Here is a 16,058-nt window from a genome sequence, read left to right on the forward strand (position 1 = left end):
CACAGAGGCACCTGCAATTTGTTGAAAAAAATAAATTAGCGAGCACGGCAGAACTTGTCGTGGACAAAGCTATGGTGTTTTATCGCAGTAGAATAGGTAACAAGGCACATTCGTACAATGTCATCTATAGACCATCTAAACCAAAATCTCAGAGCTTTCTGCAGAGAAGGTCGGTTGAAGGAGGCTCTTCACATTCTTCTCAGTACGCCAAACGCTAGTGTTGACTGTTCTACATACCTTCAACTTTTGCAGAGCTGCATTGCCAAAAAAGCCCTTTCAGAGGGTAAACAAATCCACTCTCACATCAATGACAAGGGATTTATATTTTCTACAAATACGCTTTTACAGAACAAACTTCTCAACATGTATGACAAGTGTGGTAGATTGGTGTATGCTCGTAATGTTTTCGAGCACATGAGAGAACCAAACATCTTCTCATGGAATATGATAATTGCAGCTTACAGAAAGCATGAACTTTCTCAAATGGCAATGGCACTGTTTCACCGAATGCAACTAACACCTGTTCAACCCGATCACTTCACCTTCTCTAGTGTAATCCCTATATGTGCTCACTTCGGATCTCTGAAGCATGGTTTGCAGATCCATGGAAAAATAATTAGATGTGGGTATCAATCTGAGATTTTTGTGATGAACACCTTGATAGATATGTATGCGAAATGCAGAAATTTACACAAGGCGCGAGAACTGTTTAACAAAATGCATGACACGGACATGGTGTCATGGAATGCGATGATCACCGGATGTGTACAAAATGGTGTTCTTGATGGGGCTGTAACTCTTTTCAAAGAAATGTCCCAACGAAATGTGGTCTCATGGACTGCAATTATAGCTGGATATGCACAAAATGGGGTTGTTGAAAAAGCCATTGAGTTTTTCAAACAAATGGTTTTGGCAGGTGTAAAGCCAAACTCGTTAACCTTTGCCAGCATCCTCCCTGGATGTGCCAAAATAGGAGCTTTGGAACAGGGCATGGAGATTCATCAAAAAGTAATCGAAAGTGTTTCTTTGTCAGATGTAGTTGTGACGGCTCTGATAGACATGTACGCAAAATGTGGAAGCATGCAAAAAGCGCACACACTGTTTCACGAATTGCCTCAACGAGATGTGGTCTCATGGACTGCAATAATTGGTGGATATGCACAAAATGGACTCGTTGACGAAGCCTTGAAATTTTTTAAGAAAATGCAATTGGTAGATGTAAGGCCAAACTCTTCAACCTTTGCCAGCATTCTCCCAGCCTGTGCAAAATTTGGGGTTTTTGAACAGGGCATGGAGATCCATCAAAAAACAACTGAACATGGTTTTCTGTCAGATTCTGTGATTGTGACTGCACTGGTAGACATGTATGCAAAATGTGGCCGCATACGGAAGGCACGCCAGTTGTTTGACAAAACGCACCATCCAAATGTTTCTGCATGGAATGCAATGATTGCAGGATATGCAATGCATGGTTATAGCAACAACGCCCTTAAACTCTTTGAACTAATGAACAATTCTGGAACCAGCCCTGACCATGTAAGCTTCATTTGCATTTTGTTTGCATGCAGCCATGCAGGTCTTGTGGACGACGCCTGTAAATGCTTTAATTGTATGGCTGATTCTTATTGCACCATGCCGACAATGGATCATTATATATGCATGGTTGACCTGCTCGGTCGTGCTCGCTATATTGAGGAAGCCCTAAACTTTATAATCAAAATGCCAATTAAACCTGATGTGATTGTGTGGATGTGTTTACTTGGTGCTTGTAGGTCACATAAGAATATAGAACTAGAGGAATTTGTGTCGACACTCCTTTTTGAGTTAGATCCTAAAAATGCGTCACCTTATGTTCTTCTGTCAAACACTTATGCAGAAGTGGGCAGGTGGGATGATGTTCAAAGGATAAGAAAATTTATGAAAGAAAGCGGAATCAGAAAGACAACTGGATGTAGTTGGATTGAAGTCCATAAAATGATACATGTTTTTTCTGTCGGAGATAGATCACACCCTCAAACACGGATGATCTATTTAAGGTTGGAGAAGTTGTATTTGGAGATGAAGGCAGTAGGATATATTCCAGATACAAGATCTGTATTGAATGATGTAGAGGAGGAAGAGAAGGAAGCACTTATCTGCCACCATAGTGAAAAGTTGGCAATTGCATTTGGTTTGTTAAACACACCTCCTGGAACAACTATTAGAGTTGTCAAGAACCTTCGAGTATGTAGTGATTGCCATACTGCAACCAAGTATATCTCCAAGATTATTGATAGAGAAATTGTTGTAAGAGATGCGCAACGTTTCCATCATTTCAAGCGTGGACAATGTTCTTGTGGAGATTATTGGTGATCCAAAGTGAAGCAAGTTAAGGATACAGGGGTACACTATAACAAGGTGTGCAGCATCAGATTTGTTGTGGCAGAAAGGAATCTGGTTTCCTTTTTCAGCTTCTAAAAGAATGTTTCTATTTTTTTAGAGAGCTAACCATGCTTTTAATTTGATGAAATGATATTGAACATTTCATAGACATGGTGATGGAGTATTTAATAAGCCCTATTCTGTAATACCATGGAGGAGTCATAAGATTTTAGCTGTTTTTCACGAAGCCTATCCAGGTATGGACTGACAAGCTGGAGGATATTGAAGAATGGCAATTGCAGGAGGAGAGGGATACCTGAAGGAAATTGAATATGCTTAACCAGAAGGAAATGTGAGATAAGGGGCTTTCAATCAATCCAATGTTTGGATGTGGTGAGGACAACTACTCTTGATTATCTTGTGCTTATGTCAGGTCTGTCATATGGTGTAAGTTATATGTACCAAAATGCACTTGCAAATCTATATTTGTCAAGGTGAGCTTTCTATCATTTATGACTAGGTTAAGTGATAAAGGTCATTGTTAATATTCCATGGGCTTTTCGAAGTTTGGTTTTAAATTTTAAACTAAATTAAATTTTCCAGCTATGCACAAAAATAGGGATAAGTTTCTTCTATAAATGTGACAATGTTTGAAACGGACAAACCATCTCTAGCAATGGATAGAGATTTCGAATGAGTCTCCACATATCTTTTACTTTCTTGGAAACTGGTGTACTTACAAGATGTTCACTTAAAAAAGAAAAAAAAAAGAATTCAATAAGATTTGTTTAGTGACTGCTGATTTGTTTGGTTTTAGATTGAAACGAGTGATAATTTACATATTTAGAAATAAAATTATTGTTGAAACTTAGTAGCTTCCGTAGGATAAATGATTGAATGAGAGACTTCATTTATCTCCCATTCAATCATCTACCTTATCGATATAACTACAATATAAACATAGACTTTATGATTAAATAAATAAACTTGTCATAATCATCTTATATGCATAATCAATGATATTACTCATGCTGTGATCAGACCAGACTTATAACTATCATAGCTATCATATGATAACTATAATAGCTATCATCCCAATCGCATGTTAATACCAATCACTAATTTGAGAATTATATTTTATCCCGATCATTTATCGGATGACAATATTGATGTGCTCCGATTATTAATGGTTATCGGTTTAAACATGTTAAATGGTAAATAACGTGACCGATAGTTATCGGTATAACACATAATAAATGATAAATGACGTGACCGATAGTTATCGGCATAACACATGTTAATGTGATAATATTAACTGAAACGGTGCCTCTGCACCGATCAAGACATGTCTTGATCGGGCATGTCAAAAGACATGACTGGTCAAGGCATGCCTTGATCGGTGAGCATAGACTATAAGTATATGTCAATAGACTGCTGTAGATGTATCGAAATAATTAATGTTATCTTCAGCAACCTGTGACATAAGAAATAGAAAATATCAGTAAAGAAAAATAATCTATATATAACTTCAGACTTGAACTTAAATTTGAATATCTTTTATAATTATAATCATTGTTGTACTTTTATTTGTTGTATTAGAAAAGTTGTATATTATGAGGTCTATAAAATGATATTAGCAAGAGAGAATCGATTGTCTCTGAAAATTCCTGCATGCCATCTTCCACGCAGGAACCTTGCATGCGATCACAACAGGTCTATATGACATAAATATTAAATAAGGTTTGGGAGTGAGCACTGTAAAAGGGCTAAGTGTGGAGCTCAAAATATTTGTACAAGGTATAGGTGTGCCTAGATTATCTCAGCCATTCACAATTCGCTGACTCCAAATTGACCTTCAACTACCACACATTTTCCAGTTCAAGACATTCAAAGCAGTTTAAAGAAAAATAAACGTTTTAACACTTCTACATACAATGCCCACTGTTCCCCCATTTCTTATGACTATCCGATGACCTGTTCTATCACTATTTGGCGGTTGCCATACACATTCCAAAGAGGCAATAAAATGCCTTGCTGATAGGCAACACCAAACTATTCTTGTAGTGGGTAATGAGTTGGTTCAGATTGATAAACATATTTGGCATGCATACCATGCTCTTACAATAGTATGATGAGATGGTTTAAGGAAAAATAAAGCAAACAGTGAATAAAAGTTGAAACCCATCTGAAATGTTTATGATTTGTTGATATCTTTTTCGTAGGCTACCCTAGAACATACGTATAAACAGAATGGAATTGCTATTTTATTAGCTTGATATTCAATTATATAAATCATTGAGCATAATTCGTAGGTATTGTTTGTTATTATTTCTTCCATAATCACTTGCACTGCTTTCTATATGTCAAGTTTTGGATTTTTAACTTTTAGAGAGATATTATTGATACTCAATTGACCAACACTGCAACTGCAGGCAGGAAGAGAGGGCTCGGAGGCTTTTAGGGCAGCCATTGTGTGCATGGATAACACTCTCTTGAGCACAAGTATTGCACTGTAAGAAGCTATTACTAGTGAATAATTTTCTAAGCTTTAGCCCTCCATTACCTTTGCTCATATGACATAATTAGTAATATTTGTGTTCCATTTAATATTTTAGGATGCCACTGTATACAGGACTTCCTATTAAATGTCAGGCTATAGCTTCCTATGACAATATTTGGCTACATAAATGGTGCAAATCTTCTAGTGTAATGCAGCTATTTTAACCTATCAATTGAATAGTCAATCATAACAGAGGAAGTAGCTTGTTAATCTTATTAAACAATACCTTTATATCTTCATCAATTGTTACTTTCAAAGGCATCCCAAGTCCCAACCCAATTATTTGGCAACACCAGTAAATTTGTTCTGAATTCTTAATCAATGCAAATCATGTAACGTGTAAATGAATTTGAATTTCAATTATATATAATATGAATCCAACTTTTTATTCACAATAAACCATGTTTGTTGTATTGACTTTTACTTTTAAATCCAACGCCTCATCCAAGGGTTAATTAACAAACAATGTATTGAAAGGAAATGAAAATATGTTAAAGGAAATACTTATATCATATTGAACAAAGCTGCCTAAAAACAATACAAAAACTAAAATATGAGATCAACCAAACAAGGCCTTGATCTCAAACAAGGTCTAACAAGGCCTGACATTCTAAACTCAAATAATATATTGAGCATAAACTAAATTTGATATTATACAATCACATATGTAGTAATATGCCAACATGCATCTACTACTTTTTCAAGATACACTAGTCTACTTACTGTCTTTTAATGCTAAAAACTGTAACAGTCGTGATGTTTCACAGCATATTCGAAGTTACATATACTTCTCTGTATACATCAAATAAAAATAGTTTTCCATAGAATGCAAGTATGGTGTTTAAAAGGGAATCCTATCCACCCTTAGCAATTCATGGTGCTCATTGCAAGAAGAAATATTTAATGGTAAAATCTACATAATCTACATTGTTTTTAACAATATAATATAATTTGGTATATGTATAAGGGTTATTTGATCTTGGCTAAAAAAATAATTTATTCATTAATATTCATTTACATTCATGAAGAAAATAATTTAATAAATCACTTGTCTTTTAATTTATTTATTTATTTATTTTTTTCAATATCACTAATTTAAATTAAATTGATAATTTAGAAGACAATACATTATTTGAAGATTTTAATATATTATAAATAATAATTGAACTATATAGATCCTTGCTTTGATTGAGATATTATAGAAAATAGACAAACCTTGTAAAAGAGATATATGCTCTTTGCCTTGTTTGCATGGTTTGAATTTATCTATTATATATATTTACAATATAAGAAACAAAAAGTTCACTAAAAATAATAGACGAAGATTATTAATGACATGAAGTCATCACGTGGTAGAAATGTGTCCTTAGAAGTTGAACTTGACAAGTAGATATAGACATACTTTTTAAAAACTAAAAATACTTGTCGAAGTTATTTAATTTTAGTATCCTTGCTTTTAAGGTCAAATTTATATATGCTTTGGAAAACTTAGATCTTAAACTAATCAATTTTGGTTGGGCCCTAACATCCACATGGTTTAATAATTGCATCACCAAATTTCATTCCAAGAGGACCAAAAAATACAAAATACAACAATATAGAAATATTGAAAATCGAAATTTTAGAATTCTATCCAAAAACATTACTTAGATGAGTTGAAAAGTTCTCTAGATCATTCATCCCTCCTTAGAAGAAATAGCCCCCATTCATCTCAATTTGTATGCTTAATCAACAAATTTTTATTGTATTTGGATTCTTGTGAACCATTCGTGTTGATGTTTAATTAATCTACCGTCACCACTCAATATAGTGGAATTCAATTATTATTCATATTGTTGACTAATATATCAATTATTTGATCTATAAGAAATATAATGTTTAACAAGATTTAGTTCTATACTCAATAATAGTTCAACAACATCTGATGAGTCCAATAGTGGTAGAAGGTATAGCCTTTTTCTTTTCATTAAACACTAAATGTAACACAAGATAGGATAGCAATTTCTTTTGTTTATATATAAATGTTTGTTAACTCAAGAATTGTCTGATCCATGTTTTATCTTTGAAATTGCAAAAAAGCTTATCTTTGAACTTGCTAGGAAGGGAATCACCTACTACAATTTTTTTTATGAAGGCTATTAGAGAAACGAAAAAGCAAAGTCCTATACATACATTTTCCATATACTTAATGGGCGGTTGATGTCTAGAATTTTTACAAGATGGGAAAAAGGTAATACTATTATTTGAAATGAATGAAGAAGTTTTAACATATTTTGTTTCCTAACCTGACCAGAATCATATGTAACAATCTATCCTCAGTAGAAAAGTTCAGCCAATTGATTGCAGATTTGTTTATCAAGAGCACTCCTATTTGTTTATTGTCACTGTTGTTCTGTGCATCCGATCCACAAAGAGAGAAGCCTCAGAGTGCAGTAGCATAAGAGAATAGCAAGGCAGAGCAGGAAGAGTGGTCTAAAACGGCTTAAATAATATACATTAAGTTTTGATTTTTAAGTTTGAAAGTGTTTAACATTTAGAATCACTGACATTTTCTAGACTAAATATATTGTATGAGATTTAAGACTGACTGATATAAAATAATAATTTTTGTATTGGACTGCAGAGAGGTTTTTAAAAGCCCCAACATATGGAAAAAACTCCCATGTACATCTCATGTCGAATCTTTCGTTAATCATGTTATCATCTCGGAAATGGGATATGGTTGTTATCATGTGTTAGGCATGTTGTTTTGTATATCTGAGATCATGGAAACCTTATGACATATCTACATCGTTGAGATCATGGAAACCATGTGATTTATCTCTATTTTTGAGTTCATGAAAACCATATGATATAATTGTATCGTTGAGATCATGGATATTATATGATATATCTGTACCATTGAGATCATGGAAACCATATGATATATCTGTATCATTGTGCTTTCTTCATTCTGGCATCAAACATATGATCTAATTCATTTAATGTTGCAACTAAGAAACTTTAAATATATCTGTATCGTTGAAATCATGGAAATCATATGATTTATTTTATGTACTTCAACTGAAAATCATGAAAAACTACCTTACTAGTGTAATACCTTAAAAATGGTCATCCAAAACCATGGGCCCCTAATCTTGACTAATGTGCTTAAATTCAATAAAATTCATCAAGGTCCTGAATCAAATAATCAATTTAAATCAATCATGAGAGCCTAATTAATTAATTCCAAAGGTATAAAAATGCAACATGGCAATCAATCATGAGATGTTGCATTTTTATACCTTAGGAATTAATTAATCAGGCTCTCATGATTGATTTAAATTGATTATTTGATTCAAGACCTTGATGAATTTTTTTGAATTTAAGCACATTAGTGAAGATTAGGGACATGGTTTTGAATGAGAATTAGTGGTGAAGAGTTGATACTCTGACAAGCGAGCTGACCATGATTATAAAGGTATTCACTCATAAGCAAGGGTAGCCGATCATAAGTCATGCAAAGCCCTATATTCTGCATTTCCAATTAAAAGTACTGAATACTCCTCTAATGCAGTGTAAACAATCTTGTTTATTGATCTAAATATTATTCTTATGACTTATACATTTGCCTCGGCTGGGTATTGAAGTTGGGTAATATATAATAGGCAACCCATGGACAGCGGATGAAGTTTCAGATGCTCGCTCTGAGACTCAAACACAAACCCTCAAAATCACTTGTCAGTGGTGTCGCAGAAGTGCAGCACGGTGAAACTTAAATAAGTGCCTTCTATTATGGGGATTGTCTAAAAAGAATTTGGGATATGGTCTGCACTAGAATTCGATGTTGACTCCCACTTGTTTGCATCCACTCATTTGTAAGAATGAAATAGCCGCCATAAGCAAGCAAGCAAGGATGCAGACAATAGGAGCCAATTATGTGGATTCGAGTGGAGATATTTGCCAAATTTATTTTACACGCCATCCGATAACAGATACCAATTTAAATTTTACAGTGGCATACTTACCAAAAAGCTTTCTAGTGGCCTCGTTATTCTTCATGAGAAGGTCCATTTTGAACTCAATATAAGTTGCCAAGCATAGAGTTTAATCTAAGTGGAGTAGAAGTTATGCTTGGCAATTTGTCATATTCACTGCAATCTTCTTTTCAAAATTGAGATGATCCGTATACAAACTGGGTTGTGTGTTTGAGTTTGTTTTGATTTTTAGTTTGAGTTTGTTCTGTTTTTTTTGTCTTTGCTCTCTTATATATGTAGAAGATGGGGTACACCGCGCTTCTTCCTCCCAAGGCGATAGAATTTTTTTTTTAAGAGATGCCCAACTTTTCAATCATTTCAAGCATGGACAATGTTCTTGTGGAGATTATTGGTAATCCAAACAGAAACAAGTTAAGGATACAGGGGTACACTATAACCATCAAGGTGTGCAGCATTCGATATGCAGTGACAAAAAGGAATCTGGTTTTCTTTTTCAGCTTCTAAATAAATGTTTTTATTTGTTTAGAGAGCTAACCGTGCTTTTGATTTGATGAAATGATATTGTAAGTATACATCATTGCATAGAGATAGTGATGGAGTATTCAATAAGCCCTATTCTGTAATACTATGGAGGAGTCATAAGATTTAACTGTTCTAAAGCTGGAGGATATTAAAGAATGGCAATTACAGGAGGAGAGGGATACCCGAAGAAAATTAAAGATGCTTAACGAGAAGGAAATGTGAGATAAGGGCTTTCAATCAGTCCAATGTTTGGATGTGGTGAGGACAACTCTTGATTTTTGTTTAGTCCTAACTCTGTAATTTTGTATCCTCTTTATGTCTGGATTAAATCAATTGTCTTGTGCTTATGTCAGGTCTGTCATATGGTGTAAGTTATATGTACCAAAATGCACTTACAAATTTATATTGTCAAGGTGAGCTTTCTTTCAATCATTTAGGACTAGGTTATGTGATAAAGGGCATTGTTGAAATCTGGAATTGGAATTCCTTGGTGCGGAGGAATAAAGGACTCAAACTGGTCCAAGGGCTTTTCGAAGTTTGGTTTTAAATTTTAAATTAAATTTAATCTTCCAGCTATCCACATAATATGGATAAGTTTCTTTTATAATTTTGATAATGTTTGAAATGGACAAAACATCTCTAGCAATGCATAGAGATTTTGAACGAGTCTCCACGTATCTTTTACTTTCCTGGAAAATTGATTTACTTATGAGATGCTTATTTAAAAAAGAAGAACAAAGGTTCAACAAGATTTGTTTAGTGATTACTGATTTGTTTGGTTTTAGTTTGAAATAAGTAATAATCTATATATTGAGAAGTAAAATTACTACCATTATTGTACTTTTATGTGTTATATTAGAAAAGTTTACATTACGAGGTTTGTAGAATATTATTAGCAAGAGGAGAGAATTGATTGTCCCTGAAAATTCCAGTAATTCAGAATCTTTGAAAGAGCAATAGAGTATGATTCCAGTTCCTAAATAACTAGAAAGTAGAACGCATGATCTCTATAATCCAAGGAAACAATTGTTTCCAGACCTGCATACCATCTTCAACTCAGGAACTATGAATTGTAATTGTTGTCATTCTCAAAAACCTTGCATGCTATCACAACAGGTGCATATGACACAAATAAGGTTTGGTAGTGAGAATTGTAAAAGGGCTAAGTGTGCAGCTCAAAACATTTGTTCAAGGTGTAGGTATGCCTAGATTAACTCAGCCATTCACAGTTCCCTGACTCCAAATTGACCTTCGATTCCCACACATTTTCCAGTTCAAGACATTCAAAGCAGTCCAAAGAAAAATAAACGTTTTAACACTTGTACATGCAATGCCCACTGTTCCCCCATTTCTTATGATTATCCAATGACCTGTTCTATCAGCGTTTGGTGGTTGCCAATACACATTCCAAAGAGGCAACACCAAACTATTTTTGTAGTGGGTAATGAGCTGGGTGAGATTGATAAACATACCCAGCTTTTACAGAGTATGATGACATGTTTCAAGGAAAAATAAAGCAAACAATTAATAAAAGTTAAAAACCATCTGAAATGTTTATGATTTATTGATATCTCTTCTGTAAGTGATATATAACATAATTGCTATTTTATTAGCTTGATATTCAATTATATAAATCATTGAGCATAGTTTTCACAAAAGAGAAAATAAATTATTAACTACATAAAAGAATTACAAACCAAGAATGGCCAATGGTCAGATATTGTTTTTTAATATTTCTTCTATAATTATTTGTCCTACATTGCTCATGTCAAGGTTTTGGAATTTTAATTTTTAGAAAAACACTATTGATACTCAATTGACCAAGACTGTAACTGCAGGCAGGAAGAGAGGGCTTCGGAGGCTTTAAGGGCAGCCACTGTTTGCATGGATTACACTCTCTTGAGCATAGCTATTGCACTGTAAGTTGCTATTACTAGTAAATAATTTTCTAATGTTTTCTCACAGTAATATTTGTGTTCCATTTAATATTTTCATTGATGCAGATATGAAGAGGATGCTACTGTATACAGAACTTCCAATAAAATGTCAGGCTATAGCTTCTTATGGCAATACTTTGCTACAGAAATGGCGCAAAGCTTCAATTGTAATGCAACAATTTTAACCCATCAATTGAATAGTCAATCATAACAGAGGAAGTAGCTTGTTAATCTTTATAAACAATACCTTTGTATCTTCCTCAATGATTACTTTCAAAGCCATCCCAAGTCCCAACCCAATTATTTTGCAACACCATTAAATTTGTTATTGATTCTTAATCAATGCAAATCATGTAACAAAAAATGTAACACAAGATAGGATAGCAAGTTGAGTTTAAAATTGTTATCACCCACATACTTGGTAATGGTGTATGATCCATACTATAAAGGCACATGTTTCCTAACTTAGGATTGAGGCATTTCTGTTATGAAGGTGAAACCATACCTTGTCTTACTTGCTACCTATGTGAGACATGACACATCATATCACTAAGTATTCATAATTTTCATTGGTTCATTGCATTTGGTTTCATGGAGCTTTTGTTAAATGTATTAAATCCTCTTCACAATTCTAGTAGCCCTATTCATTCACTTTCTATATATGATGATGTATCATCTAATATGGCAACTAATAATATATCAATGGGTGATAATGGTTGGAACACAAGGTGGGTAATGAATGAGCTAAATCAATTTTATCTATATTGGACATAACCTAAGATCTCATGCTTTAAGTGATCTATTTAGAGAATATGCATTATCATGCAGCTAACATCCTTTGTCTCCTCATATGTTTGTGGTTGCAATGCTATTATATTCACAATTCTTGTGTCTATCACATAAGAACGATAAAAATAACTCAAAACCTATGATCCTTATATGATATAATAGTCTATTATGGGCCAAAATGGGCCTACATGCTTTCAAATAACATTTTTGCAATGTCTTTTGCAAAGTCCTGTTAATTTTAAGACATGAAAAGAAAAACATTTAAAATTTAGGAAATCATGTGTCTTTTGCAAAGTCCCCTTTCTAATAGGACAATAAAACAAACATATTTGAAAACTTTTCAATAATAACACATACACAATCTTAATCATGCCTACTAATGGGAACCCAACATGAAGTCAATGAAAAGAAACTTCCATGAGTGGTGAAGAATTGGTTGGGGGTGTGTACATTCCCTATTTTTTATTTATTGACTTTGTAATCACATTATATTTACAATATCTAATCTATACAATAATGTTATAACATAATTTTGTTTAGTAAAGTATTTCTACAAAACCACCACTATCTTCTCTATTCCAAAGTGACCTACCACCTGCCTATAGTAAGCTAACTAAACCTTCTTCTAATTATTTTGAATAGGAAAATGAATATCCCACATATGACATAATAAAGGATATTCTAAAACATTCATCTTTTGGAACATGTCATAGAAGTTAGCTACAATTAGGGCCACTTTGATGTCTTATGCCCCACCAGATTCTAGGAGTATTTTTAGGGTTGAAATTGGAGGTAAAGATAGTAAATCAACATCCTTGTTAGTTCTCTCTTTGTGCTAAGTAGTGAGTTGAAACTATTAGTGATATGTTGACTACCTTTGATGTCAACATTTTTTATGCTTGCCTTAAATATGCATGAACAAAAAATGTTTATGATTTGTATAGTTGATGGTCTCCTTCCTTGGTATATAATGTTTTCATGGTTTGAAGGATTGGATAATAGTATAAATCGATTTATACACAAGATGCCTACACAATGTGTCAATCATAGTGAGAAATAAGATGGGCATGTTGAGTGAAAAATCCATCTAGTATGACCTCTAAGTACTAAGACAATTTAGGAAGAATAAGAATCTATACTAAATAAAATTCTTACTTTAATCTTGTGAATGGTTCTTGCTATCTATTGTAGAGTAGGTAAATGAAATTCACTAGTCTAATTATGTAGAATAGGAATAAAAACCATATATGCAAGCAATACATTCAAGAATAATCAATACGCCCAACTTCAAACCTATTTGTGAGAGTTGGGCACTTTGAATGAGTTATTCTTTGCTTGAGTGATTTGATTTGATAAGAGAATGCAAGAATTGGGAATAATGATGCACAATTTACATAAATCAACATAAACAATAAGCTACAAAGCAAATATGTAGACTTTGACCACACATATGAAAACAAGGAACGAAAGGAACCTATTTCTTCAATCTTAGGCTAAAAGTGTTGGACTATATGGCTAGGTGTCCTAGTCTTAAAGGTGTTTGATGCAGATATTGGGAACAAACTTGGGATCACGATGTTGCTTAGAATGTCTCCTATAATTTTGTCAAAAAAGTTTCAAACACTTCAAAATTGTCTGAAATGTCTAGGGCTTTTTGCTTCTTCAAAGTTTGGATCTCTCTATCTCAATTTGCACTTTCTAAATCTATAATCCTTCTCTATCAAATCTAAAAACCTACACAAGAGAGGAAACAATGGTATTGGGCTTATATGAGTTTTCCTAGGTCAAATCCTAGGTTTAGAATTAACCCTATAATGAAGAATTGATAGAAAAGGGTGTTTATCCTTGTAGGGCATAGGTTGAAACATTAAGGAAATTGTTGAATTCACAATATTATATCGCAAGCTTGATGTTGTTGGTGATGATGTGATTTTTTGTGGACAGGACCCTCAAATGCTAAAGCAATAACATAACACCACAAAACAAGATCAATCATGAAAAACCACTTGCATGAAGATTGTTGCAACTTGTTATTTTATAATTCTTAGATATAAAGAAATTTGTTGATATACTTGCTCTTGGAGTTCATTGTAATGTGTAGGTATGAAAATGAATGAGGAAAGATTCTCTTATATAGGGTTCCCAAGTATTTCATAATTAGGCCAACCTCCAACAGTCTTATTAAAATACTAGGATCACAAATCATCTCAAGAGAATGAGTACACTGACATATTCAAAATTGGGCCCAATCTTCACTAGGAATAAGACACCTAGCACCCTAATCCACCTAGATTAAGATGGGATAAAGAAATATCGATTGTACAAAAGCTCACAACAAAGAATTAGATCACCATATCAATATATTTGACATCAATTTTATAGTAACAAGACCAGAAATAGGCTTGGAAAAGAGCTAGGAGGAGACACACTACGACAAGGGCTAAAAAAGGAGCATGAAATTATAAGGGGTTACAATTTACAGAACTATATTTAGCACCCACAATATGTGTTATCCTTGATGATGTGTTCTTTGTGATGAGAAATTGTTATGTGGTCATTGATTATGTTGTGTTCTTGATAATGCCAATGGAGAGAGTGTTGGCAGTGTTGTCATTTGTTGTCAACCTACAACTTGTATTGGTATATCAGATATGTTTTTGTATTGGGTTGAGGAGATAGTTATTATTAATTGCAATTTCTTTGGGTTGTGGATGTCCAACTTCTTAGTGTCTGATGTCCAAATTCAGAATGTGATTTTGATATGTTAATGATGATAGTATAATCTTGTAGCATTACGATGATGATGACTAGGATGTGCTTTCCGTGTCCTTGTCACTCTTGCTCAAGTTAATGTTGGTTCTATAATGTTTTTAGTATGAGGAGATGTGATATGCAAGAAAGAGTATCTACAGTATGAATGGAAGAATACTTTGCATTCTTCCGTATTTGATAATCTGGTCTTGCGGATTTGGACATAATATTTATGCTCTGTGGATATTGCACTGCTATCTTTTTCAGTTTCTTGATGTGGCTAGTGATTATGTTTACTAATAGTCTATTTGTCTGTTAGAAGTGGATTTGATTGGTGTGAAAAATGCTCCACATTTTTTTGCATTGATGTTTCAGGTTTTGTGACTTGGAGGACATGCCTGTGATGTTTGTGCATTGTCTTAGTTCCAGTTTGAGGTATTGAAGTGTTCTGAAAGAAGATTTATGGTTGTTATGTTTAGGACTGACATTTTGGCAATGAAGTGTTTTGTGTCTATTTGTGTTGTTCTATCATGTATACACGTGACAGTGAGAAAGAAACATTTTATAATGATGAACATGTATTCTCTAGGAATCTCCTTATGTTCTCCACATGGTGTTGAATGTTTTGTTTGGTGCCACATTGTGTTTGATGTTGTCTTTTGGGTAATTGTTGTTGTTTGGCCAGCATAGTTTTCTTTTATAGCTTGTGTCATGATCTTAATGATACTTTCCGACCTTGGAGAGTGTTTTAAGTTGTATTTGGGTCCTACCCTTGGCGTGTGGAGATTCACATTGAGTTTATTCATTTGGATGCTATGTTTTTTGGGTTGACTGGTTATGTGTTATATTGTTTATTTACACGTTACCTAGTTGTCATCCTTATATGATGTATGGTAATGTGTATTTAATTTGGAGCTACTTAGAGAAGTGTAATATGATGTTTTAGGTCCTCTCTATCTCATGGATTGGACCCCATTCACTATAATTATGTTTGGTGGCCAACTTAATTGGACCTATTCTTATCCTTTGTATTGGCTGACCTAATTGATGATTGTAATAAAGAAGATGGTATATATAGAAGATAAAATTGGTGTTGTGAAGTGTGTTTGGTGTGATGTGAGTGAGTAAGTCAGAATATGTACGAATGTGCTTTCATGATCA

The 16,058-nt window shown here is 33.6% G+C and overlaps 2 protein-coding genes across 4 annotated transcripts in view; both read left to right on the forward strand.

Moving 5' to 3' along the window:
- Window positions 1-11,934, forward strand: LOC131052914 (putative pentatricopeptide repeat-containing protein At3g23330). 3 transcript variants are annotated; one of them, XM_057987559.2, is made up of 7 exons: window positions 1-2,754; window positions 2,795-2,855; window positions 4,794-4,873; window positions 9,589-9,678; window positions 9,774-9,833; window positions 11,259-11,339; window positions 11,424-11,934. In XM_057987559.2, exon 1 carries the CDS (start codon window positions 118-120, stop codon window positions 2,350-2,352), a length of 2,235 nt encoding a protein of 744 aa, XP_057843542.2. In that variant the 5' UTR covers window positions 1-117; the 3' UTR covers window positions 2,353-2,754; window positions 2,795-2,855; window positions 4,794-4,873; window positions 9,589-9,678; window positions 9,774-9,833; window positions 11,259-11,339; window positions 11,424-11,934. The 3 variants fall into 3 exon arrangements, with proteins under 3 accessions (XP_057843542.2, XP_057843541.2, XP_057843543.2); XM_057987558.2 differs by lacking the exon at window positions 2,795-2,855; XM_057987560.2 differs by lacking the exons at window positions 2,795-2,855; window positions 9,774-9,833.
- LOC131052905 (pentatricopeptide repeat-containing protein At3g12770) overlaps window positions 9,262-16,058 on the forward strand; it is a 21,890-nt gene continuing 15,093 nt past the window's right edge. Inside the window, exons 1-5 of the mRNA XM_057987546.2 lie at window positions 9,262-9,342; window positions 9,559-9,638; window positions 9,774-9,833; window positions 11,259-11,339; window positions 11,424-11,524. Coding sequence (XP_057843529.1) covers window positions 9,262-9,342; window positions 9,559-9,638; window positions 9,774-9,833; window positions 11,259-11,339; window positions 11,424-11,524 — 403 coding nt within the window. The remainder of the gene's footprint in view (window positions 9,343-9,558; window positions 9,639-9,773; window positions 9,834-11,258; window positions 11,340-11,423; window positions 11,525-16,058) is intronic.

Source organism: Cryptomeria japonica, chromosome 9, assembly GCF_030272615.1.
Source record: "Cryptomeria japonica chromosome 9, Sugi_1.0, whole genome shotgun sequence".
Taxonomy (NCBI): Eukaryota; Viridiplantae; Streptophyta; class Pinopsida; order Cupressales; family Cupressaceae; genus Cryptomeria; species Cryptomeria japonica.